Source organism: Hippocampus bargibanti, linkage group LG05 (assembly GCF_051943395.1).
Source record: "Hippocampus bargibanti isolate YZ-2025 linkage group LG05, ASM5194339v1, whole genome shotgun sequence".
In the NCBI taxonomy this organism is placed as follows: Eukaryota; Metazoa; Chordata; class Actinopteri; order Syngnathiformes; family Syngnathidae; genus Hippocampus; species Hippocampus bargibanti.
Genome location: NC_142738.1, coordinates 29,362,409 through 29,386,591, shown reverse-complemented (window position 1 = coordinate 29,386,591; position 24,183 = coordinate 29,362,409). Strand labels below are relative to the sequence as shown.

General features: G+C 43.4%; 1 protein-coding gene across 3 annotated transcripts in view; it reads left to right on the top strand.

Annotated features, from left to right (window-relative positions):
- The first annotated feature begins 3,679 nt into the window (after positions 1-3,679).
- LOC148898432 (receptor-type tyrosine-protein phosphatase gamma-like) overlaps positions 3,680-24,183 on the top strand; it is a 73,295-nt gene continuing 52,791 nt past the window's right edge. For all 3 annotated transcript variants that reach the window (XM_088997647.1, XM_088997646.1, XM_088997645.1), the window contains exon 1: positions 3,680-3,885. In XM_088997647.1, the coding sequence (XP_088853773.1) occupies positions 3,822-3,885 (64 nt within the window). In that variant the 5' untranslated portion in view covers positions 3,680-3,821. The remainder of the gene's footprint in view (positions 3,886-24,183) is intronic.

Genomic DNA, 24,183 nt, shown 5'->3' with positions numbered 1-24,183 from the left:
CATAATAAACATGAAAACGCCAATTTGCCGGGAGAGGGGAGCCGCTGTGTGTTCACGCGCTGCCATCTTGGGAAAAAAAAAACAAATATGACAACACAAAGACACAGAGTCATTCATTCTTCAGTACTTGCAGTACCCTTTTTGTGATGACATGAAGCAGTTCTAGATGAAAGAGAAGAGGATCAAAGCATCCATGTCAGCAGTGGATCAGGGACGTCATGGTGGAATTTTTACGTTACTACAAGCTAAATGTTGAAAGCAACCACGAAGCTAGAAGAAAAGACATTGTCTCACATCTCCTGTCCCAAATAAATCCGCTTCAATTCCAAGCCGCGACAGTTCCACATACGCATCGGCACTCTGCGCTGATGCTGCTTTCTTCTTATCGAGGGCTCCTCAAGCCATGCATCCATCCAACCGCAGACTGTCCAACAGCACCGACCTTTCCGCTGAACAAAACGGGGCTGTGAAGATGCTGCCCATTACAGGCGCAAAAAAGCACAATGGCCCCAGAGTTGTCCAGCGATGACAGTCAAATGGTTCCAACATTCGTCCCATTCAAAAACAGTACTGGCATATTCATGCTGTCGAAAGGCGCAACCGCTCAGCACAGTCTCCTCCTTGATGATTGTCGTGGCCAAAAATGCTGAAAAACAATCTGTATCCGTTCCACGTGACGCACAACAACATAAAGTGACAAAAGAAAACACAATAACAAGACAAAAACAACAAAAAAGCAAGGCTCATGAGAGCACTTGCTGATGGCTGCCTACTCAGGCTCCATCTTGAAAAAAAATAAATTCTAAGCCTTAAAACTACACAAAATATAGCTTATTTTATGTATAATACATGTGCGATGGTATTATAATTAAATACATAAACTATATAATAAAGTCGTTTTATTTACCTTTGTGATTGTCGTTGATGGCTTGATGGAATGGAGTAGCCGGTTTCATCAGCATTAAACACTCAATGAGGAACGTAACCTTCTTCTTTCACCATCTTAAGGAATGATCCCTTGAAGGTGCATCTCTGCAATAATTTTACCTAGTTCCTCATCAATTGTGTTCTGTTTAGCTGGGTTGATAGCTTTTTGCATCAAGTGTACAGATGGCAAGTGCGGGTTATTTGTGGAGCCTGATTGATGGGAATTTTAACCTTGCAGTCTACACTCTGCCTTTGAACTACCAAAGTTGAAATCAATGTTCTCACTCTCTCTTCGTCGTCTGCCTGTCTCTTTAATGTTTAAACCACCTCCCCTCACTGCTGCGTTCTTGACCAATCACGTGGCTTTAACCCAAGACTGGGGGCGGGGAATAGAGGACAAAAAAATGTCAGCTGCCATTTTCTTTTTTGGAGGATGGCTTCACTCTCTGTCTGTCTGTCTGTAAGCCCCACCCCCTCTGCTGCGTTCTTGACCAATCACGTGGCTTTTACTGACGACTGGGTGCGGGAAAATTGCGCTTTAGCAAGCATCATGGCAGTTGAATGCTTGACTTGCTTTCGCGGGCCAAATAAAATGATGTGGTGGGGCCAGATTTGGCACTCGGACCTTGTCTTTGAAAGCTATGATAAAAGAGATTAGTCAGCTAGCTGAATAGAAAGAGAGCTAGCTAGCTCGATTTCTCGCCAGCTTGATCGCTAGCAAGTTGATGGTGAGCTAGGTTGATTGCTAGCTAGCTTGATCGCTAGCTAACTTGATCGCCAACTAGCTTGAACACTAGCGAGCTAGATAATGAGCTAGCTTGATCGCTAGATAGCTTGATCGTGAGCTACCTTGATTGCTTGCCAGCTTAATTGCAAGCTAGCTTGATCGCTAGCTAGCTTGATTGCTGGGTAGCTTGATCACGAGCTAGCTCGATCGCTAGCTAGCTTGATAAATGAGCATGTAATTTCACAAATTTGATTTGCCATCGCGGACTGAATAAAATCATGTAGCAGACCAGATTTGGCCCCCGGGCCTTGACTTGGACACCTGTGAATAAAATGGATGTAACAGAGGATCCGGTCATTTTTCAAAATAAAATGTCTGAAATACATAAAACGGAGGCCATTTCAGTTACAGTAAAGTCTCGTTATATCGATATCGGATATATCGATAGTCCCGGTTATATCGATACTATTTCTATGCACGCACGGAGAAAATTACATGCAAACAGGGTCGGATATATCGATAGTCCCGGTTATATCGATATTTTTTCGGACTCCCTTGAATATCGATATAACGAGACTTTACTGTATTTATTTTACTGTGTTGCCTAGTATCAAATGAACCGCAGACCGGTGCTGGTCTGCCGTCCGGGGGTCGGGGACCCCTGCTGTAAGGGACAAGATTTACATCCACCAATAAGCAACCAATGCAAGGCGTTCTCAGTTCTTACTAAATGTTCTATGTTAGATTAGGTGAGTGATAAACGACAGCAAGTTCGGATTTACACATAAAATTTGTTTACGTCGCGGATGTGGGACTGGTCTTTTAAACCGATTTCATCGCTATGTGAGCATTAACCTCTGCCGCTAGCTATCTGGCTATCTAGCTGGCTATATATTTGCTATCTATTAGCTAGCTATCTAGCTAGCTATCTATTAGTTATGTATTAGCTAGCTAACTTTCTATTTGAGTTATTCCTGGTTGAGGGAACGCTGGCGCAAGTGGCTGCCGCTGCTCACCCACTAATCACAACTGATCCCGTGACTGTAAAGTGACATTGAAATTTTTGAAAGGCACTTAGAAATGAAATTCATTTGTATTATTATCGGGTCTATCTATCTAGCTAGCTATCTGGCTATCTAGCTAGGAAATTACCTAGCTAGCTATTTTCCTATCTAGCTAGCTACCTAGCTAGCTATTTTCCTATCTAGCTAGCTACCTAGCTATCTATTTGCTATCTGGCTAGCTGGCTATATATTAGCTATCTATCTAGCTGGCTAGCTATTAGCTATATATTAGCTAGCTTTCTATCTATTTGAGTTACTTACGGGTTGAGTGAACGCTGGCGCGTGTGGCTGCCGCTGCTCACCCACTAATCACAACTGATCCCCTGACTGTAAAGTGACATTGAAAGTTTTAAAAGGTACTGAGAAATGAAATTCATTTGTATTATTATCGGGCTATGCAGCTGTCTATCTAGCTAGCTAGCTATCTGGCTATCTAGCTAGCTAACTACCTAGCTAGCTATTTTCCTATCTAGCTAGCTACCTAGCTATCTATTTGCTATCTGGCTAGCTGGCTATATATTAGCTATCTATCTAGCTGGCTAGCTATTAGCTATATATTAGCTAGCTTTCTATCTATTTGAGTTACTTACGGGTTGAGTGAACGCTGGCGCGTGTGGCTGCCGCTGCTCACCCAGAGAAAAAAATGAAAGAATTATTATTATTATTATTATTATTATTATTATTATTATTATTATTATTATTATTATATAAGGTGTTTCAACCAATCAGGGAAGGTTTTGTTGAGAAAGTTGACAATGACATGACCGTGGATGAAATTCCAGTTTTGAAAGTTTTGAAAGGGACGCTGTTGCAGGTGGTTTGGGCGCAGGCGGGGAGGGCAGGGGAGAAGTCGGGGGCGGGGACGGGGACGGGGGCGGGGCCAGGGGGCATGTAGGCGCTCCGACCGCCGCTTCCCGACTCATTGACAGAAAGAGAGACCACGGAAGCTTACTTGCGTCCTCCTGCGAGGAAACAGAGTCCCGAGGAGGAGGTGAAAAGGAGCCGCTAATCGCCAGAGGACGCGCAGCCAGGAGCGTCCGAGCGTCATGGAGGTGCAGTGAGAACCCCCCCGGCAGACCCCAACGAGATCCACCCAGCAGGCCATGGACCCCAAGACCGCCCGCACGCTGCGCGTCGCCCTGCACATCTTCCTGATGCTCCAACAAGGTCAGAATGAATTCAAATCAAGCTGATGGGATTTCACGCTGCCGGTGTTCCACATTTCGGTTGGAAAAACCCACAAAAAAACAATGATAGGGGTCTTTGCACAATACTGGACTATCGGGGTCAGTCCAAGTAGGTCCAAGTGGTTCTGCAGGACTTCCCAGAATTGATCAAATCTCAAATCTGGTTTTGCTGCTTTTCCCGAAATGTTTTTGTGGCTCCTTCGAAAAGAGGTTCTGGTGCTACAAGTGGTTCTGGAGAACGTGGATTTACTTGGACGCTTCCAATCATTCTCTTCCTCCTCAAAGTGGTTTTGGATGAATCTGGGCCCGCCACGTTTGCGTTTGGTTCAACTTGTTCTTGTCAAAACCGACTGACTTTTGACGTTTTTGTTGTGGCATACTTGCCAAATAATTGTGGATTCAACGCAATTGAGCCATTGCCCAAAAAACAAATCGGTATTTGGAGGTTTGGGGGTGTAGGGTTCGGACCGGCCCTCTTTGGAGCAAGATTAGGTGAGAACTTGGCACAGGGTGCGCCTTTGCCTCAAGAAGGCTTTTGTTGGTGCGCCAGCAGCAATTTTTGGCTTTGGTGGTGGATTTGGCAGATGTTTGCCTGGCGGTCTTCTCCCACCCCCGATTTGGCCTTTGAGCTGAAAGAAATTGTTTATTTCCGAACAAGTGATACAGTGATACCTCAGCTTACGAACTTAATTGGTTCCCAGAAAGTGTGTGTAAGGCGAAAAGTTCATCTTCCAAACATTAATTTCCCATAAGAAACCATTAAACTCAGAATAATCCATTCCCAGGTCCCCATAAAACATAATTTTCTACAAAATAAACCTTAAAACTACATAAAATATACATTATTTTATGGATAATAAATGTGCTATGGCTTGTAATGAAAGAAAAAAACTGTATGTAAAATAAAATGGTTTTATTGACCTTTGTGATGTTCGTTGCTGTAGCCTCTTGATGATATCCGAGTGAAGTTGCTATGCTTTCTCAGCGATAATACCCTCACTCACACGGTCCCCTGCGAGCTGCATTCATTAATCCAAATCAACAGAAGTTTTTCTACCTCTACTATTGCCTGAGACCGTTGCTAAGACAACACAGAAACACCCTTAGCCACACGTAGCAATAGTCGAGTTCTAGTGCTAGTCAAGTGCTAGCGATCGAGCTAACAAGCTAGCGATCAAGCGAACAAGTTAGCAAGCTTCGACCCCCGTGATGTACAACTTTGGGTCCAGAAAACAGTCTGAAAAATGGCTGCCGTGTCATTGGTGTGTCGGGTAAACGCTCTCATTACAAAGTTCGCATGTTTTTGTTTCTTTAAATTGTCTCATAGAAACATATCAGGTAACTCTTGTTAAAATGTCAATCTACAGAGTTTATCTACAATGACTATCATATAAATAATATAATAATATAAAAAATGACTATCTAGCTAGCCCGCTGGATAGCTATCTAGCAGACTAGCTATTAGCTATATGGCTATCCATCTAGCTAGCTGGCTAATAGCTAGCGGGCTCGCTTTCTATCTATTTGAGTTATTCCGGGTTGAGTGAATGCTGAACACCTAGCTAGCTATTTGCTATCTATTTGCTATTTATTATCTATTAGCGATCTGTTGTCTGTCTGTCCGGATGTCTATATAGTGAGCTATCTATTAGGTGTCTTAAGTTAGTTGTTAGCTGCTTTATAGCTGACTAGCTATTATCTATATGGCTATCTACCTATCTAGCTACCTTTTAGCTAGCTAGTTAGCTTTCTATCTATTTGAGTTACTTCCGGGTTGAGTGAACGCTGGCGCATGTGGCTGCCGCTGCTCACCCACAGAACAACTTATACTGTGACTGTCAAGTGACCGTGAGAGTTTTGAAAGGCGCTTATAAATCAAATGTATTATTATTATTATTATTATTATTATTATTATTATTATTATTATTATTATTATTATTATTATTATTACCTGGCGATCCAACTGTCTATCTAACTAGCTATCTATATGGCTATCTAGCTAGCTACCTAACTAGCTATTTGCTATCTAGCTAGCTACCTAGCTAGCTATCTAGTTGGCTATATATTATCTATATGGCTATCTACCTATCTAGCTACCTTTTAGCTAGCTAGTTAGCTTTCTATCTATTTGAGTTACTTCTGGGTTGAGTGAACGCCGGCGCATGTGGCTGCCGCTGCTCACTCAAAGAAAAACTTATCCTGTGACTGTCAAGTGACCGTGAGAGTTTCGAAAGGCGCTTATAAATCAAATGTATTATTATTATTATTATTATTATTATTATTATTATTATTATTATTATTATTATTATTATTATTATTATTATTATTATCTGGCGATCCAACTGTCTATCTAACTAGCTATCTATATGGCTATCTAGCTAGCTACCTAACTAGCTATTTGCTATCTAGCTAGCTACCTAGCTAGCTATCTATGCGCTGTCTAGTTGGTGACATATTAGCTATCTATCTAGCTATTAGCTATTTATCCGGCTAGCTATCTAGCTGGCCAGCTATTAGCTATATATTAGCTAGCTAATAGCTAGCAGGCTCGCTTTCTATCTATTTGAGTTAGTTCCGGGTTCTCCCGCAAACTCCCGCAGAGCTTGATGATGATCTGATCATTAGAATCAAGTGTGTCCATTGAGCCTGTTCCCTTGATTCAGGTGCGTTGCAACAGAGAGACTTGGAAAACATGTAGGACAACGGCCCTCGAGGACCGGATTCTGACGCCCCTGCTGTAAAGTGACCACGAGAGTTTTGAAAGGCGCTTATAAATCAAATGGATTATAATAATTATTATTAATCATAACACGTGGCAATGTAATATTTATCGCCCAGCATTCTTTTAATGGATAACGTTGAAATTATGATACGCAGGTGAGGATTTTCACGTCGTGTGAATTTGATCACATCGGAACACCAAAAGTTGTACTTTTAAATGATCCGGCATGGCAAGATTCCACTTTGCGCGGACGGGAAAATATCGCATTGCCCCGCCGCCCCCACCCAAGTTGTCCCGGGAAAGTCATTTGCAGACTTTTGTTCCTCTTCCGGCAACTCCTCTTAAACTCTCATTTTCTTTCCGCCTTTCACGCCGCCTTGGTCTTCTCCTTTCGTCGCGGCGTTGCCCCCCCCCCCCCTTGCTCTCCGCCTTTTGGTTTTGAAACCTCGTTTGTCTCCCGTGTGAGCTTTTTGGGTTGGCCAAGCTTCATCTTGTCTTTGCCGATCTCCTCCTGGCACTCCGCCACCGTCGCCCTCCAAATCCTCACTCGATGTTGTAATTGATGATGGCGGAAGGAGGATGTCTTGAAGGGGGGTGGTAGACTTCAGGGCGGGGGGCAGGTGGTGGGGGGTAAGTAATATAGTGATACCTCAGCTCACGAACTTAATTGGTTCCCAGAAAGTGTGTGTAAGGTGAAAAGTTTGTCTGCCAAACATTTATTTGTCATAACAAACCATTAAAATGAGAATAATCCGTTCCCAGGTTCCCATCAAACATAATTTTCTACTAAATTGGCCTTACAACTACACGCAATATACAGTAAAGTCTCGTTATATCGATATCGGATATATCGATAGTCCCGGTTATATCGATACTATTTCTATGCACGCGCGGAGAAAATTACATGCAAACAGGGTCGGATATATCGATAGTCCCGGTTATATCGATATTTTTTCGGACTCCCTTGAATATCGATATAACGAGACTTTACTGTACCTTATTTTATGTCTAATAAATGTGCTATTGTATTGTAATGAAAGAAACAAACTGTACTGTATATCAAGGGGTTTTATTGACATTTGTGATAGTAGTTGATGTTGTTGCCGTTTGATGATATCCGAGTGAAGTTGATTTCCCGGCGATAATACCCTCACTCACACTGTCCCCTACTAGCTGCTTTTCGTTAAAGTTTTTCAATCTCTTTTATTGCCTGAGACCGTTGCTCAGACAACATAGAAACACCCTTAGCCCCACGTAGCAATGGTCAACTTAGCATCCTGGGACGCTAAGTCACACAAACATACATCTCGGTGTTTTTCGATGATCTCCTTCTTCTGCTCGACCGTCATTTTCTTTTGTGTCCTCTTCGGCTTAACACTAGCCTGTGGTGAGCTTATTTTCGGTCCCATAATAGCAAAAGTACTCCACTCGATAACAAACCACGTCTGCACTCAAAGAAAGAAAGCCACCCTGGAGCTGTTCAACCGTGTGGTTTGGTGTTCATCCGCTGAAAACTAGTCCGCCAGCCACAGTGGCGCTGTGTGGTTTTGTTTGTCTGCCGAAAATTAGTTTGTATGCCAAGATTATATTCTCGCGAATTTAATATTCGTAAGGCGAAAAGTTCAAAAGCTAAAGCGTTCGTAAGCCGTGGTATGACTGTAATTGGTTCCTTTGAAACGCGCATGAGTTCCATGTTGTAGGGACGCTTGCTCTGTCGCGACGAGAGACGCCCGCCCCCCCATTGACGAGGCGGCGCAAACGTGTCAAGGTTAAACAAGGACAAAGCAACAGATCCAGAATTTGCTCCCTGCTGCTCATTTCAATTAGGTCGCGCCTTAAAATAGCGTAGCCGCCCCCGAGGCACCACCGCTAAATGTCGACCGGCGTCTTCGCGAGTGCCGCCGTTGAGGAAAAAGAAGGACAGGACGGAAATCTCTGGGCGGATCCCACTGTGATGTGCCCTCTTTCGTTCTGTTTTTGTCCTTTTTGCAAAGTTTCTAGTTAGAGTGCCCTTGTCGGATGGCTCAGGGTTTGATTGACAAGAGAAACGTGTCAAAGTTTGATTGACAGCAGTTTCAAAATCCTGTACCCCCTTCTGCCGGACCGTGGTTACATCCACATTCCATCTGTCCTCTTCTTCATCCTGGATTGCATCTACCCTTCCTTCCTTCCTTCCTTCCTTCCTGGGAAACTTCCTTCCTTCCGCCAGACCGCCTTGTCCCCACCATGTCTGGAAACTTGCGGCTGTTTTTTTTCCCCCCTGACGTCGGATCCAGGTTGAAAACGTAAACGTCCGGCGTGTAAACACGGTGCAGAGACGATGGAGTGCAAGGGCTCCTTTCGCACCGTTCGGCCACTCCAGCGCAACGTAAACACGCTTGGATTACATCATCGAGTATCCGGAGGTTTGCAAACTGAGGTCATTTGGTGAATATATTTAGACGCTTTTTGGTGTGTTTGTGAGGAAGATGGTCCTGAGTGGCGAGTCTGTAAAATTCGCAACAGTGAAGCATTGCCGTGATGAAAAGGTAACGTCTGGGAGTCACTTTGTGTTTGGTGTCACTCTGTCAATCCATTAAATGGTCCTTCAAAACCCAGAAATTTGGTGGTCATGTCTACCGTGAAGAGACCCACAAAAAAAGTGAAAAAGTAACATCTGACAAAGCAAAGGAAGTCTGAAATTTTGAACCAGCCGTTGCAAGTGAATGACAATTTCAGACTTCAGTCAGTTTCACTTCGCCTGAAATTTGGTAGACATGTCATGTGCAGACCGACAAAAAAGTCTGGAAAAACATTTCATGAAAAGACATTAAAAGTCTGCCGTCTTTTGGGGCAAAGGGAGCATGTTCCGTGGGTTTAGGAACTAATTTGCACAAAAATACAGCCCCTTCAAGTGTTTTTCGTTCAGCAACATGGAATTTGGTGCGCACGTCTACCATGTCATCGAATCCATCCTGTGTTCTTCCATCAGCGTTTGGTTCGGGGCCGCCACAAAAATGGACAAAATCCGACTTCAACGGACAGTTAGGACGGCGGAAAAAATCATTGGCACCGCCCTACCCACTCTCGAGGACTTGCACACTGCAAGAATCCAAACTAGGGCGCGGAAAATCCTACTGGACCCTCCGCACCCTGGCCACCACCTTTTCCAGCTACTCCCCTCAGGCAGGCGCTACCGATCCATGCGCACCAAATCCAGCAGACATTTAAACAGCTTCTTCCCCCAAGCCATTAACTCTTTGAACTCTTTCAACAGTAGCCAAAATGGAACTGCCACTTAGCAGTTTTTTTGACAACGATACTAGTGCAGCGTGTTCTACCGGAAACAAATTCCTTGTGTGTTCTACATACTTGGCAATAAAGATGATTCTGATTCTGATACTGATTCTGATGAAAGGACCCCCCCCAAAAAAAAAATAAAAAGTAACATCTGATAAGACAAATGAAGTCTGACAATTTGACCCAGGTGTTGCAAGTGAATGACAATTTCAGCCTTCACAGTCAGTTTCACTTCGCCTGAAATTTGCTGGTCATGTCTACCATGAAGAGACCCACAAAAAAATTTAAAAAGTAACATTTGAAAAAACAAAGTAAGTCTGAAATTTTGAACCAGGCGTTGCAAGTGAATGACAATTTCAGGCTTCACAGTCAGTTTCACTTCACCAGAAATTTGGTGGACATGTCACATGCAGACCACCAAAAAAAGTCTGGAAAATCATTGATGGAAACGTCTGCCATCTTTTGGTGCAAAGGGTGGTTAGGGAATGAGGTTGCACAAAAAAAATCAGCCCATGAAGTGATTTTCATTCAGCAACCTGGAATTTGGTTGGCAAGTCTCTCAGGAGTAGACCCACAAAAAAAATAAACGGTCTCAAGGCACCAGCACCAAAAACATCAAGAATCGGGCCACGATTTGTCAGAGAGTAGTTGGAGTGATCTTTGCATGGTGGGATTTGTTTTAAAAAACTGAACGGCAAAGACATTCCTGGCCAAATCCTCTTAAGGCCCCCCTTTTCAGGGCAACCGCGGCGCAGGTCTTCATGTCCATTTATAGAGAAGAGATCTGATCGATGGGAGGCAGTTTGATGGCGGCGCCGGACTTCTGAACGCCCGGCAGCGCAACGAGCTAAGCTTTGATTTGTCATCCAAGGTTTCGTTTCGTGTACAAAAGCGGCGGCGGTGAATCACGGGCTGGCACATGTTTGGATGCTGTTTTGAATTTTGCCTCCAGGAGAAGTTGGAAATGATCCGGACGAGATTTGTTTACGGCAGGGGTGCTCTATTTGTCGATCGACCTGTCGATCTCCAAGGTACGATTGGTAGATCACATGACAAGGTAATGTCACATTGTCATGAAGTGACGCTATACAAATAAAGTTGAGTTGTTTTAAAGAAAAAACATGACGTCACCTATGAGCCGTCCCTTCACTTGATTGAATCACCGGACAACCAATCAGATGACATCTCATTATCAGGTACACTGGCGTGCTCAAACAACGCAAAGTTAAAAGGTAGTCATTAGTTACATGCTAATTTTTCACTCGTTTTTTTCCCTCTTAAACGTAAAATATTGGATTGGATTGGATATGCCTTTATTAGTCTCACAGTGGAGAAATTTACATTTCACAGCAGCAAAGTGAAAATATGGTATTAAAAAAAAATAATAATAAAATAATAAAAATATCGTCTGCCAGTTATCAGAGTGAACTCAGGTAATGGCAAAAATGGACATCATTATGTTGTGTTATGCAACATATGCGGTTATACATCAATATATGTACAGTAAAGTCTCGTTATATCGATATCGGATATATCGATAATCCCGGTTATATCGATACTATTTCTATGCACGCACGGAGAAAATTACATGCAAACAGGGTCGGATATATCGATAGTCCCGGTTATATCGATATTTTTTCGGACTCCCTTGAATATCGATATAATGACACTTTACTGTAATTTGCAAGAATCCTAGATATACAGTAAAGTCTCGTTATATCGATATTCAAGGGAGTCCGAAAAAATATCGATATAACCGGGACCATCGATATATCCAACCCTGTTCGCATGTAATTTTCTCCGTGCGTGCATAGAAATAGTATCGATATAACCGGGACTATCGATATATCCGATATCGATATAACAAGACTTTACTGTATTTCTCAATAAATATAATGTGTCGATCATTTTGACTTGGTATTTCAAAAGTAGCTCGCATGATGAAAAAGTGTGAGCACCCCTGGTTTACGGGTTCGGCGTTATTCAGCATCCGGCGTCTGCGGTGCGGTGGGTCCAGTAGGATTTTCTGTGCCCTTTGACTTGGTTCTTGCAGTGTGCAAGTCCTCCAGATTGGGTTGGGTGGAGCCAATGATTTTTGTCCGCTGTCCTAACTGTCCAAACTGTCCAAACTGTTTTCAGAATCAGTATCATCTTTATTGGCCAAGTATGTAGAACACAAAAGGAATTTGTCTCCGTTAGAACACGCTTGCACTAGTATCATCATAAGAAACATGGATCCACTATACAGTTCTACAGTGACACCTCAGTTTATGAATTTAATTGGTTCCAAAAAAGTGTCTGTAAGGCAAAAAGTGTGTCTTCCAAACATTAATTTCCCATAGGAAACAATTAAAAATGAGAACAATCAGTTTCCAGGTCCCCATAAAACATAATTTTCCACGAAACCACACAAAATAGACTTTCTTTTATGTATAATAAATGTGCTATTGTATTGTAATGAAAAAATAAATAAACTGGACAGTGATACCTCAGTTTATGAACTTAATTGGTTCCCAGAAAGTGTGTGTGTGTGGAAGGCGTAAAGTGTGTCTTCCAAACATTAATTTCCCATAGGAAACTATTAAAAATGAGAATAATCTGTTTCCAGGTCCCCACAAAACAAAATTCTATACGAAATAAGCCTTTAAACGACACAAAATATACACTATTTTATGTATAATAAATGTGCTATTGGATTGTAATTAAAGAAATAAACTGTACAGTATAATCAAGTCGTTTTATTGACCTTTGTGATGGTAGTTGTCAATGGATGACGAACTTCCAGGTTGCCTCTTCATGACATCCGAGTGAAGTTGGCGTGCTTTTTCGGGGATAATACCCTCACTCACACTGTCCCCTGCTAGCTGCTTTTCGTTCATCAAAATCAACAGAAGTTTTTCAACCTCTTCTATTGCCTGAGACCGTTGCTTAGACAACACAGAAACACCCTTAGCCACACGTAGCAATGGTCGACTTAGCATTCTGGTACTGGCACGCTAAGTCACACAAACGCACACCTCGTTGGTGTATTTCGATGATCTTCTTCTGCTAGACCGTCATTTTCTTTTGTGTCCTCTTTGGCTGAAAACTAGCCTGTGGTTGGGTCTTTTTCGGTCCCAAAAGCAAAAGTATCCACTCCATATTAAACCACGTCTGCACTGAGTGCACTCAAAGAAAGTGGAAAAGTAGTCCGGCAGACATGGTGGCGCTGTTCGGCCATGTGGTTTGGTGTTCTTCCGCCGAAAACTAGTCCGTCAGCTATTGTGGCGCTCCGTGTATTTCCCGAAATTTTAATTTTATGCCAAGATTAAATTCTCGCGAATTTAATGTTCGTAAAGCGAAAAGTTTGTTAGCTAAAGTGTTCGTAAGACGAGGTATCACTGTATTTGGGTTACTGTTTAGAGAGTTAATGGCGATGGGGGAAGAAGTTGTTTAAATATCTGCTGGATTTGGTACGCATAGATCGGTAGTGCCTGCCTGAGGGGAGTCGCTGGAAAAGGTGGTGGGCAGGGTGCCGAGGGTCCAGTAGGATTTTTCGCGCCCTTATTTGGATTCTTGCAGTGTGCAAGCCCTCGAGAAATTATTTTTTTTTTTCCAGTGGGAGAAAATCTCCAGGACTTTGAGTTACACACAAGTTTCAAGATATGATGGTCCAAAAATAGACAAATAAACAAATGAAGGCTCCCCTAAAAGTTGAGTTTGGTCTGTGATGGTTGACAAGGAGCTCAGAGAAAATTTGACAACTGCCTTGTGAGCGTCTCGTCCTTGCTCGACTAGCAGCTGGCTGGTTCGCTGCCTTCTGCTTATCCCTTGTGTTTTTACATGATAGAACTTGGGGGAGGGGGGTGATGGGCAAGAGGGTAAATCCATCTTCTTTAGACCAGAACCAAGGGTGTGTGGGTCTTTCAGGAGAGAAGGGAGCGGGGGTACGAAAGATGAACGAAAGAGTCCAATGGATTCCACACAGTCTGGCCCTGTGAACTTGACTGTGCGAGTGCAGTCGGGCGGTTGAGGACCCGCCACCCCCCATTCTCGCCGCCGCTCGCTGAATAAGAGGATTAGCCCACTCCCAGGCCATGTCCCCTTTGCAATTGCCCCCCTCCCAACCTACCCCTCTCCCAAATCCTAATGTTGTCATCGTGGCAAGGGGTACGACTAACCCAGCGACAACACAGGCCAAGTCCTGTCGCGTTACGTACCCGTAGTAGGTTTTGTCCCCACTACTCCCCGTTATTATTACTGTTATTATGGTTATTATTATTATTATTATGGTTATTATGCTTATTATGATGGATATTATGATTACTACCTGGCTGGCTATATAGCTAGCTACCTAGCTGGCTATCTATTTGCTATCTATTAGCTACCTGACTGACTCGCTAGCTATCTATCTGGCAATCTATTAGTTATAGGGCTACCGAGCTATCTGACCGAGCTATTTATTAGCTGTCTATTGGCTGTCTATCCTATCTATTCTGACTGACTGAAAAGTGACTGAGAGTTCTGAAAGGCACTTAAAAATGAAATATATTATTATTATTATTATTATTATTATTATTATTATTATTATTATTATTATTATTAAACTTTCCATCCATCCCTCCATTTTCCGTACCGCTTATTCCTCATTAGGGTCGCGAGGGGTGCTGGAGCCTATCTCAGCTGTCTTTGGGCACGAGGCGGGGCACACCGTGATTTGGTTGCCAGCCAATCGCAGTGCACACAAAGACATACAACAGTCACTCTCACACTCACACCTAGGGACGATTTGGAGTGGTCAATCTGCCTGCCATTCATGTTTTTGGAGTGTGGGATGAAACCGGAGAACCCAGAGAAAACCCACGCGGGCCCGGGGAGAACATACAGGCTCCACACAGGGAGGCCGGACCGGGACGCGAGCCGGCGAGCTCTGCACTGTGAAGCCGGTGTGCTAACCACTCGTCCTATTATTAAACTAAATGTCAAAAAAGAAGATTGACACATCACACTTGCGGTTTTTGCCCCCCACTAGTCCCCCTCAAACTAAACATCAAATAAATATGATTGACACACCTCACATAGGTTCCACCACCTGAATGCTAGCATGGGATGGGAATCCCATGCTAGCACACAATTAGCATCGGCCATTTGGGGCAGTGGTGTTACCCTCCAAGTGACAGATACCCAAATGCTCACAGGCATTTGGTTTTGATCCGACTACTACTACTGTAGTATTAGTGCTACACCGATGAGTTAAGAGGATTTGAAGTGTCTCGATGACCAGTATAATCTGGCTGTCTGCGTAATACGGTCTTCAGATTCAGAATTGATCAAATAAATAATTAAAATGTCTTTTGAATGCTATTTTGGTTGCATTTCAGAGTTCAAAGAATATTCAAATTATCAGGGACGTGCAGTCAGGGGAGGCAGATGAGGCCGTGCCTCACCTGTCATCATGGAAATATCGAATGAAAAAATAAATTAAACAGTTAAGTAAAGTCTCGTTATATCGATATTCAAGGGAGTCCGAAAAATATCGATATAACCGGGACTATCGATATATCCGACCCTGTTTGCATGTAATTTTCTCTGTGCGTGCATAGAAATAGTATCGATATAACCGGGACTATCGATATATCCGATATCGATATAACGAGACTTTGTATATTTATTTAGTAATTTGTACTTTAAAGTTCTTTTCCATTTAACTTCACCGTTTTTGGATTTTTTTTTAAAATCGCAGAATTTTCACATTTACCATTCAAATACTAAGTAGAGACGAGCGGTGAGGCAGCAGCCAGCTGAGCCTCACCATGTATTGCGCAATGACTATGCTAACTGTGCTGGCTTGCTCTGCAGTGAGACCACATTGCTCTCCCTCTGCATTTCGCTATTAAAGTGTTCAAACACTTTTAGTATATGAACTAAATTTCTACAGTTTAGCTGGTGTATATAATGTACAGTCACTTTAAATTATAAAAACTGTACTACAGTGTTCATTTTATTGTATTTTTATCAAAACTGTGTGCATGGGTGAGGCACACAGTTCTCCTGCCTCATGACAGGGGGCGCTGGTGATTAAAGATTCTTCTTGCACCTCCTTGGCTGTAGAATAATAGAATTAGTGAGAGCAAGCTACAGTAAACAGTTAGCAAGTTAAGTGCAACCATCCAGTCAGTTTTTCGTGTTGCTTGGCCTTATTTTCAGAACGCAGGATTACATGTCTAAATTGAAAGAAATAGAGAGACTTTTAAAACTGTTACATCAATAACTGAAAGTTATCGATGCCTTTCTTCAGAAGGAGCGGTGCATGGACTTCATTTATAAGTAAAGGTAACACGATAATCACATTTTTTTAAATTATTTTTTTCTATGCTACAGTTTATATAAAGAATGCTGACATGACATTTTAAACAAAACACGTTAATTGTTGCCAATCAAACGGTGAATAAACTACTCTGTAGAGTTCATATGTTTGTAAATCTGACTGTGATGACGTCAGTGCCTCACCAGCCACGAACCTCACCGCACGTCACTGCAAATTATAGCAAAGATTCTCTTGAACTAAGCGTTCTTTGACTAGGTTTTTACGATCGCTGTCTTTTCGCAGTCTTGGCTTTTCTTCATTCTTGATCTTGGCTGGTCCCGGTCTTGGATTAGACTCCCTAAAGTCTTGTTCCCGCCTCGGTCTGCAATAGCGGTCTAGCGCACAACGCTGGCAGTCGCTAACGAGAAAGCTAACACTGAAGCGGCAGAGTTGGAATACGTCTGTGTAAGCTCTCAGTCGTACAAGAGTGGTCCATCGATGAAAAGGGTTCTTCAGCCGTCATCTGTATTTCTTTGAAGGTGTCGGACGTTTCGCTTCTTATCCAAGAAACTTCGTCAGCAAACTAAAGTCTTACTGGTAGTTTAGGCCCTATATATGTATCCCTACTGTCCACACATGGCGGTGCCGGACTCTGCTATGATAGGTCCCTGCTCTCAGGTTGTGGGGAGCAGAGGACTACTCCCTGCAGCTGCTCCACTGATAGTTCCTATCGTACTAACGACTGGCCTGATTGCCCCACTTGGACCGGTATCACATCATCAGTATTATTAATCCTATGTTACTTAAGCAGGCTATTGTATGAACGATCCAAATTGAACCTCACCCCACCAAACCGGTTTAATGGATTAAGTTGTTTTATGACAATCGCTTCCTTTACTCCCCTTTCAAACCATCTATAGTACCTTACATTGCAGGAGTTTCTGAAAAACTACAAAGAGTCCTTTGGCAACACAAATTTCCTACTTATTTCAAACCGATAAACACTTTCAGGCAAAAATTAGTGCATCCAAAAGATAGGCTGCCAAATGAAAAACACAGTAATGTAGTTTATTCAATACATTGTAAGAATGAAAATTGTAAAGAGCAGTACATGGGGACTCAACAAATGACTTTATCAACATCACAGGGATAATATAAGTGGACCTCAATCGGCAGTACATTTGCACCTAAAAGCTAGCAACCACTCATTTCATGACAATAAGGTTAAAATTTTAGTGAAAGAACACAGATGGTTTGAAAGGGGAGTAAAAGAAGCGATTTTGATGAAACAACTAAATACTTCATTATTTAGTTGGTGGGGTGAGGTTCAATTTGGATCGTTCATACAATAGCCTGCTTAGGCAACATCGGATTAGTAATACTGATGAGGTGATACCGGTCGAAGTGGGGCAATCAGGCCAGTCGTTAGTCAATACGATAGGAACTATGCAGGGAGTAGTCCTCTGCTCCCCCCAACCTGCGAGCAGGGTCCTATAATTGCAGAGTCTGGCACCGCCATGTCTGGACAGTAGGGATATAGGGCCTAAACCACCAGTAAGACTTTAGATTGCTGACAAAGTTTCTTGGATAAGAAGCGAAACGTCCGACACCTTCAAAGAAGTACAGATGACGGCTGAAGAAGCCTTTTCATCGGCAGAATTGGAATGTTTCCCAGCTGGCAGTCGGTCAGACAACTCGGGAGTCTGCCGACAGCTTCAGCGGAACAGCGGTCCGCAATCATCGTTAAATAAAAGAGTCTGGAGGCCTGAGTCGTGTCAGAGTGGCCGTGTACGGCGGTTTGGTAAACACGCCTTCCCGAGAGTTTTACAAGTTTTACATTTGCCCTTTCAGTCTGGTAACCATCAGACTCCTGCCTGGATCAGTCGTGCCTGGATCAGACTACGACATTTTTAACACCGGTGCCGTAGAGAGTCTGGAGGTGGGCCAGTACCAAATGCCGAAAAAACTGTCTGACATGGCCACCGAGTGCACATGACAGTCCTGTTGCCATGCAAATCAAAACAAGAGTCGGACATTGAATAAGGCTAGCAAAGTGCGGCGGCTTCCTGGCCGCCGGCATTTGGGTTTCTTTTCTGGGCTTCTTTATGCACGATCGTAATCCTTCCTTTCTTTCATTACCCGTCTGGATGCGAGGCCAGCACATCATGGGAAAGTGGCGGGACTTCAACTTGGTTCCGTCTGCTGCTTGGTCACTCGCGGTGAAAAGGAAACCTCCAAAAAGGGGATTTGCTCGGACCCCCCGATAACTTTAATGACGGCAAGTTTTGCGGTGCCTCATGGGAGCGATCTTCTCTGCCTGCCAAAATAAAACTAAGACTATCACGGTCAAGCCTATTAGGAGCCGCATCTGACTGCGAAAAGAAGCTATTTTCATAAAACAGCAAAACCCTTTTCTTAATCGCCACGGTGTGGTGAGGTTCAATTTGGAACATGCTTATAACAGATTCCTTAAATCGTTACCACATAGGCTTAGTCATGCTGATGAGGGGATACCAGAGTGAATGGGGCAATCAGGGTCAGTCATAGACCATAAACAGTACAAAAGAAGTAGTCAGTGAAGCGTCAGGGAATAGTCCTCTGCTCCCCTCCAACCTTACAGCAGGTACCTATCAAAGCAGAGGTCTGGCACCGACACCTTTGGACATTAGGGATATACAGTGATACCTCAGTTTACGAACGCTTTAACTCACGAACTTTTCCCCTTACGAACATTAAATTCGTGCGAATATATTTCGGCATACGAACTTGTTTTTGGCGGATGAACAAACCGCACGGCACCATGGTGGCTGCCGGACTAGTTTTCGGCGGATGAACACCAAACTACACGGTCAAATTGCGCCACGCTGCCTGGCGGACTCGTTTTCAACACCCGCTTTGAGTGCAGATGTGGTTTGCTATCGAGTGGAGTATTTTTGCTATTATAGGACCTAAAAAGATCCAATCACAGGCTAGTGTTAATCCAAAGAGGACACAAATGAGGTGTCCGTTTGTGTGACTTTGTGTCCCAGTACCAGGACGCTAAGTCGACCATTGTGCTACGTGTGGCTAAGGGTGTTTCAGTGTTGTCTAAGCAACGGTCTCAGGCAATAGAAGAGGTTGAAAAACTTCAGTTGATTTGGAATAACGAAAAACAGCTAGCAGGGGGACATTGTGAGTGAGGGTATTATAGCCGAGAAAGCACGGCAACTTCACTCGGATATCATCAAGAGGCAACGACATCAACGACCATCACAAAGGTCAATAAAACCACTTGATTATACCGTACAGTTTAGTTCTTTAATCACAATCCAATAGTACATTTATTATACATAGAATAAGGTATATTTTATGCAGTTCTAAGGCTTATTTAGTAGAAAATTATGTTTTATGGGGACCTGAGAACGGATTATTCTCATTTTAATGGTTTCTTATGGGAAATAAATGTTTGGAAGATGAACTTTTTGCCTTACACACACTTTCTGGGAACCAATTAAGTTCGTAAGCTGGGGTACCACTATATATAGGGCCAGAGATACCCGCAAAAAAAATAGTTCGCTGACAAAGCCTTTTGGACGAGAAGCGAAACGTCCGACACCTTCAAAGAAGTACAGATGACGGCTGAAGAAACCATTTTATCGATGGACCACTCCTGTACGACTGAGAGCTTACACAGTCGTTTTACTGCGATTGCGTTCGGACTTGATATTGACTGAACAAATCGTTTGATTAGGTCTTGGTGCAAGGTCCCTTTTTCTGGTCTCGGCCAGGCTTTCGTCGAATGGGGTTGTCCAGATCCACTTCCTGTAGCCGGCGCTGCGCCCGTGTGCAGACTGTCAATGGTGTCAACCCGGATTATCACGCTATCATCCCAAAAGTGGACGCAGCGGGACGCCTCATCTCTTCCTTTCCTGCACACTCAGCCTACCCGCAGATTAACAGCAACGAGATCCAAACGAAAAGGCCACATTGGGCCCTGCGTGTGTCATGCGATCCAATTTACGACCCCCATGTGGCGCCAACTAGTGATGGGTCCAGCAAAATCACGCACGGAAGACCCGCTCTTATACTGGAAGTCCATGGAGGCAACGTTCCCTCACCTATTTATTGTCATGATATGGTTGGTGACCAACGGGTGGCGCTGTCGGCCCCGCCTGCACCTGCACGGGTGCTGGTCGTCCCGATCAGTGGCAGTCAACATGACCCCCGGCACGACCATTCGGTGTCGGGTCATTGCATTGTGCAATGCATTCATTGCATTGTGTCGTGTGTATGTGTTTGGATTGGATTGGATTTGCGTTTATTAGTCTTGCAGTAGAGAAATTTACATTTCACAGCCCCAAAGTGATGCAAAAGGAATGCACCCGTCAGGTTTGTTTCATCTTGGCAGATTTTTACTCTTGGTTTTCTTTGATAGATTGTATTTTTCTGTTCAGATGATTTTGATGTTTTGTTTTGTTCCTGCTGACTTTATTTAAATACAATTTGTCAAACGCAACCTGCTGCTCCCTCCTGCCTGCTTTTTTGGGATAAACAACCGCCATCACCACCTTGCAAACCGCGACATTTATATTGGCCACACAGGTGTTGTGCACATCGGCCTCTTCAGTGCCTTGTGAGAGGATCATCTCAAAGGCGGGGGAAATTGCAAAAAAAAAAAGAAATACAGTAAAGTCTCGTTATATCGATATTCAAGGGAGTCCGAAAAAATATCGATATAACCGGGACTATCGATATATCCGACCCTGTTAGCATGTAATTTTCTCCGTGCGTGCATAGAAATAGTATCGATATAACCGGGACTATCAATATATCCGATATCGATATAACGAGACTTTACTGTAGACTGAATAACATAATGCTGGAGAAACTATTTTTTTTAAATACAAATCTTATCTTATCTTAATTACAATGAGTCCATTGTCATTCACAATAATAATAATAATAATAATAATAATAATAATAATAATAATAATAATAATAATAATAATAATAATACATTGTATTTATAAGCGCCTTTCAAAACTCTCAAGGTCACTTTACAGTCACAGGATGAGTCTTTCTGTGGGTGAAAAGCGGCAGCCACACGTGCCAGCGTTCACTCAACCCGGAAGTCACTCAAATAGATAGAAAACTAGCTAGCTAAGAGATAGCTAATCACAACACTTAGGCATTCAGACAGATGTACACTTAATTTATCAACTGCGTCTCGTATATCACATTTCTTTTAAATGAAATTACATATATTTAAAAATAATGTTAATGCAAACGCCTAATCAATGGAATTGGATAAAATTGGTTTGACAGATCAGTGTCAGATGACATTGGCAAATGTTTCCTGCAAGTCCACCCGGTATTCAGCGCCGCAGTGTCAACACAGTGTCAATACAGTGTCAATACAGTGTGTCACTGTGTCGAAACGATATAGGATACCTCATCTACCCATCACTAGCGCCAACTGAGATGGGAAAAGTCATGATATCTCGGACTTGAGTGGAGCATTTTGTTGATCTAAATACTTTCGGTAAAGTCGGTAGACTTTATGAGTATTTCAGTGACTCTCAGGGAGCCACTTGACCATTCAAAATGGCCAACATGACAGGATAGTACACCATGTCAATCTGTTGTTTTAAGCAACATTTTATGTAGAATATTATTCGAACACATTGTTTATAGTTCATTGATAAATTTTACAACTTTTAGTGTCATTTTTATAATTTTCTATTTCGTATTATTGATTTTTATTACCGTATAACTGTTATTATTAATGTAGCATTTTAAAGTACATGTTACATCCGAGTTACGACCAGGTTCCGTTCCGACAAAACGATCGTAAGTCAAACGGTGGTAAGTGAAAATCCATTCAAAATGGCCGACATTGTCATGATCTGGTTGGCGACCAACGGGTGGCGGTGTCGGCCCCGCTCACACCTGCACAGGTGCAGATCGTCCTGATCAGTGGCAGCCTGCCACGTTCGGATTGGTGACCAACGGGTAGCGCTGTCAGCCCTGCCTGCAGCCACGCAGGTGCTGGTCATTTTAATCAGTGGCAGTCAAAAGGACTCCCGGCACGACCATTCATTGTCGGGTCAGTGTTGTATGCTTTGTATGCAATTGTATGCATTGTATACTGTGCATGTGTTTGTTTCACCTTGACAGACTTTTAATTTTGGTTTTGTTTTGATACTTTGTATTTTTTCTGTTCATATCATTTTCATGTTTTAGACTTTGTTCCTGCTGACTTTATTTTAATACAATTTGTCAAACACAACCTCCTGCTCCCTCCTGCCTGCTTTTGGGATCCACAACCGCCATCACCACCTTGCAAAACGTGACAGAATGACCCGACCAACCATCGGTCCCGCAGGTACAACGGACCGTTCTCATTTCCACCCTGTGCCTGGCAGTCAACGTCCATGTCGAGCCGATGCTTCGTCCCATGATTGTGTGTAAAGGATCACACTCACGACTACGACAAGCAATGCCGCTTGCACGTCCACGTCAGATATTGACCTCCTTCCAGGTGGCCGTACAGTGTGACACTGGGTGTCTGGCAGTGCACGCCCACGTCCAGCCATGCTGTCGTCGTGCATGTTGAATTGAGTCGCATCCACGACAGGCCGTGCAACGTCCGCGTCCACGTCAGTCCGAGACCCCACTCACCGCGGGATCCCAGAGCTGCTCTGGACTGGTCTCGTTTCCTCGGTGCCGAGCAGTTTGCGTCCACGTTAGCCCACGCCGCGTGGAGTTTCAATTGAGTCACTCGACGAGCCATAACGTCCACGCCAACGCCCGGTCGAGACCACTCTGCGCCTGGCAGTAAACGTAAACGTTACGCCATGCGTCGTCACGTGATCGTGCGAGAAGGGTCGCACACACGTCCACGACGATCCGTGCCGCGTCTGCGTGCACGCCAGGCTGAGTCCCGTTCCCATCAGGCCGCCGCCCATCATATGCTGGAGAGGCAACGGTTGCCGTCTCCACCATCGTTTCCTGGCGAGTTGGACCTTTTGGGAGACTGTTGGGACTTCTTAAAGCAGTCCCTCGAAGGAGGGGTACTGTCATGATCTGAAAATGATCCCGGAAAGCAACAAACTTAAGCGATCGCGGCTAACAATCACCTCGGGCAAAGCAAACTCTTGTGCTGGCAAGTCCAAGACACTGGCAAGGCGCAAGGCGTCGTAATCATCCGGCACTGATGACAGCAGCTCGTTTAAATGTCCTAGTATCGGTAATTAGGGGATTGATTGCAGCTGGCGGTGGTCGGGAGGGGCGGCCCCGCCCCAGCTGTCAACTCGCACGTGACAAGTCATTAGTCACGTGAAAGCATCTAGTAAATAAAGCCTTTGTGTAAAGCTTCGTTGAGAAGGATGGTAGCAATGGTGGAGCATATCTGTACTGGGCCGCTAAATCAGACAAACGCACACCTCGTTCATGTTTCTCAATGATCGATCTTCTTCTCCTCGACTGTAATTTTGTTTTGTGTCTTCTTCGGCTGAACATGAGCCTGTGGTGTGTTCTTTTTCGGTCCCATAACAGCAAAAGTATCGTTGAAGACGATCAACGTGTGCACTGATAGAAAGGGGGTGTGGAAAGGCAGGCCGGCTGTGGCGCTGTTCGGTCGTGTGCTTTGGTGTTCTTCCGCCGAAGATTACTCTGCCAGCCGTGGTGGGGCGGCCCTCCGTATGTATCCTGGAAAGTAGTGCTGAATCCAAGGTTTAATTTTCATAAATTTAACGTTCGCAAACTTTCGCAAAATTTCGTAAGGCAAGGTATATATATATATATATATATATATATATATATATATATATATATATATATATATATATATATAAAATGTATATATTAATGTGATTTCAACAAAATGTCAGCATGTATTTTTTAAAATAACTTTGTGATAATATTCACCATTAATATGAATGGTTTTATGTTCCTAATGATTGGTAAAAATCCAGCTGTATCGGAATAAAAGTCAACTTGCCGGGCACACG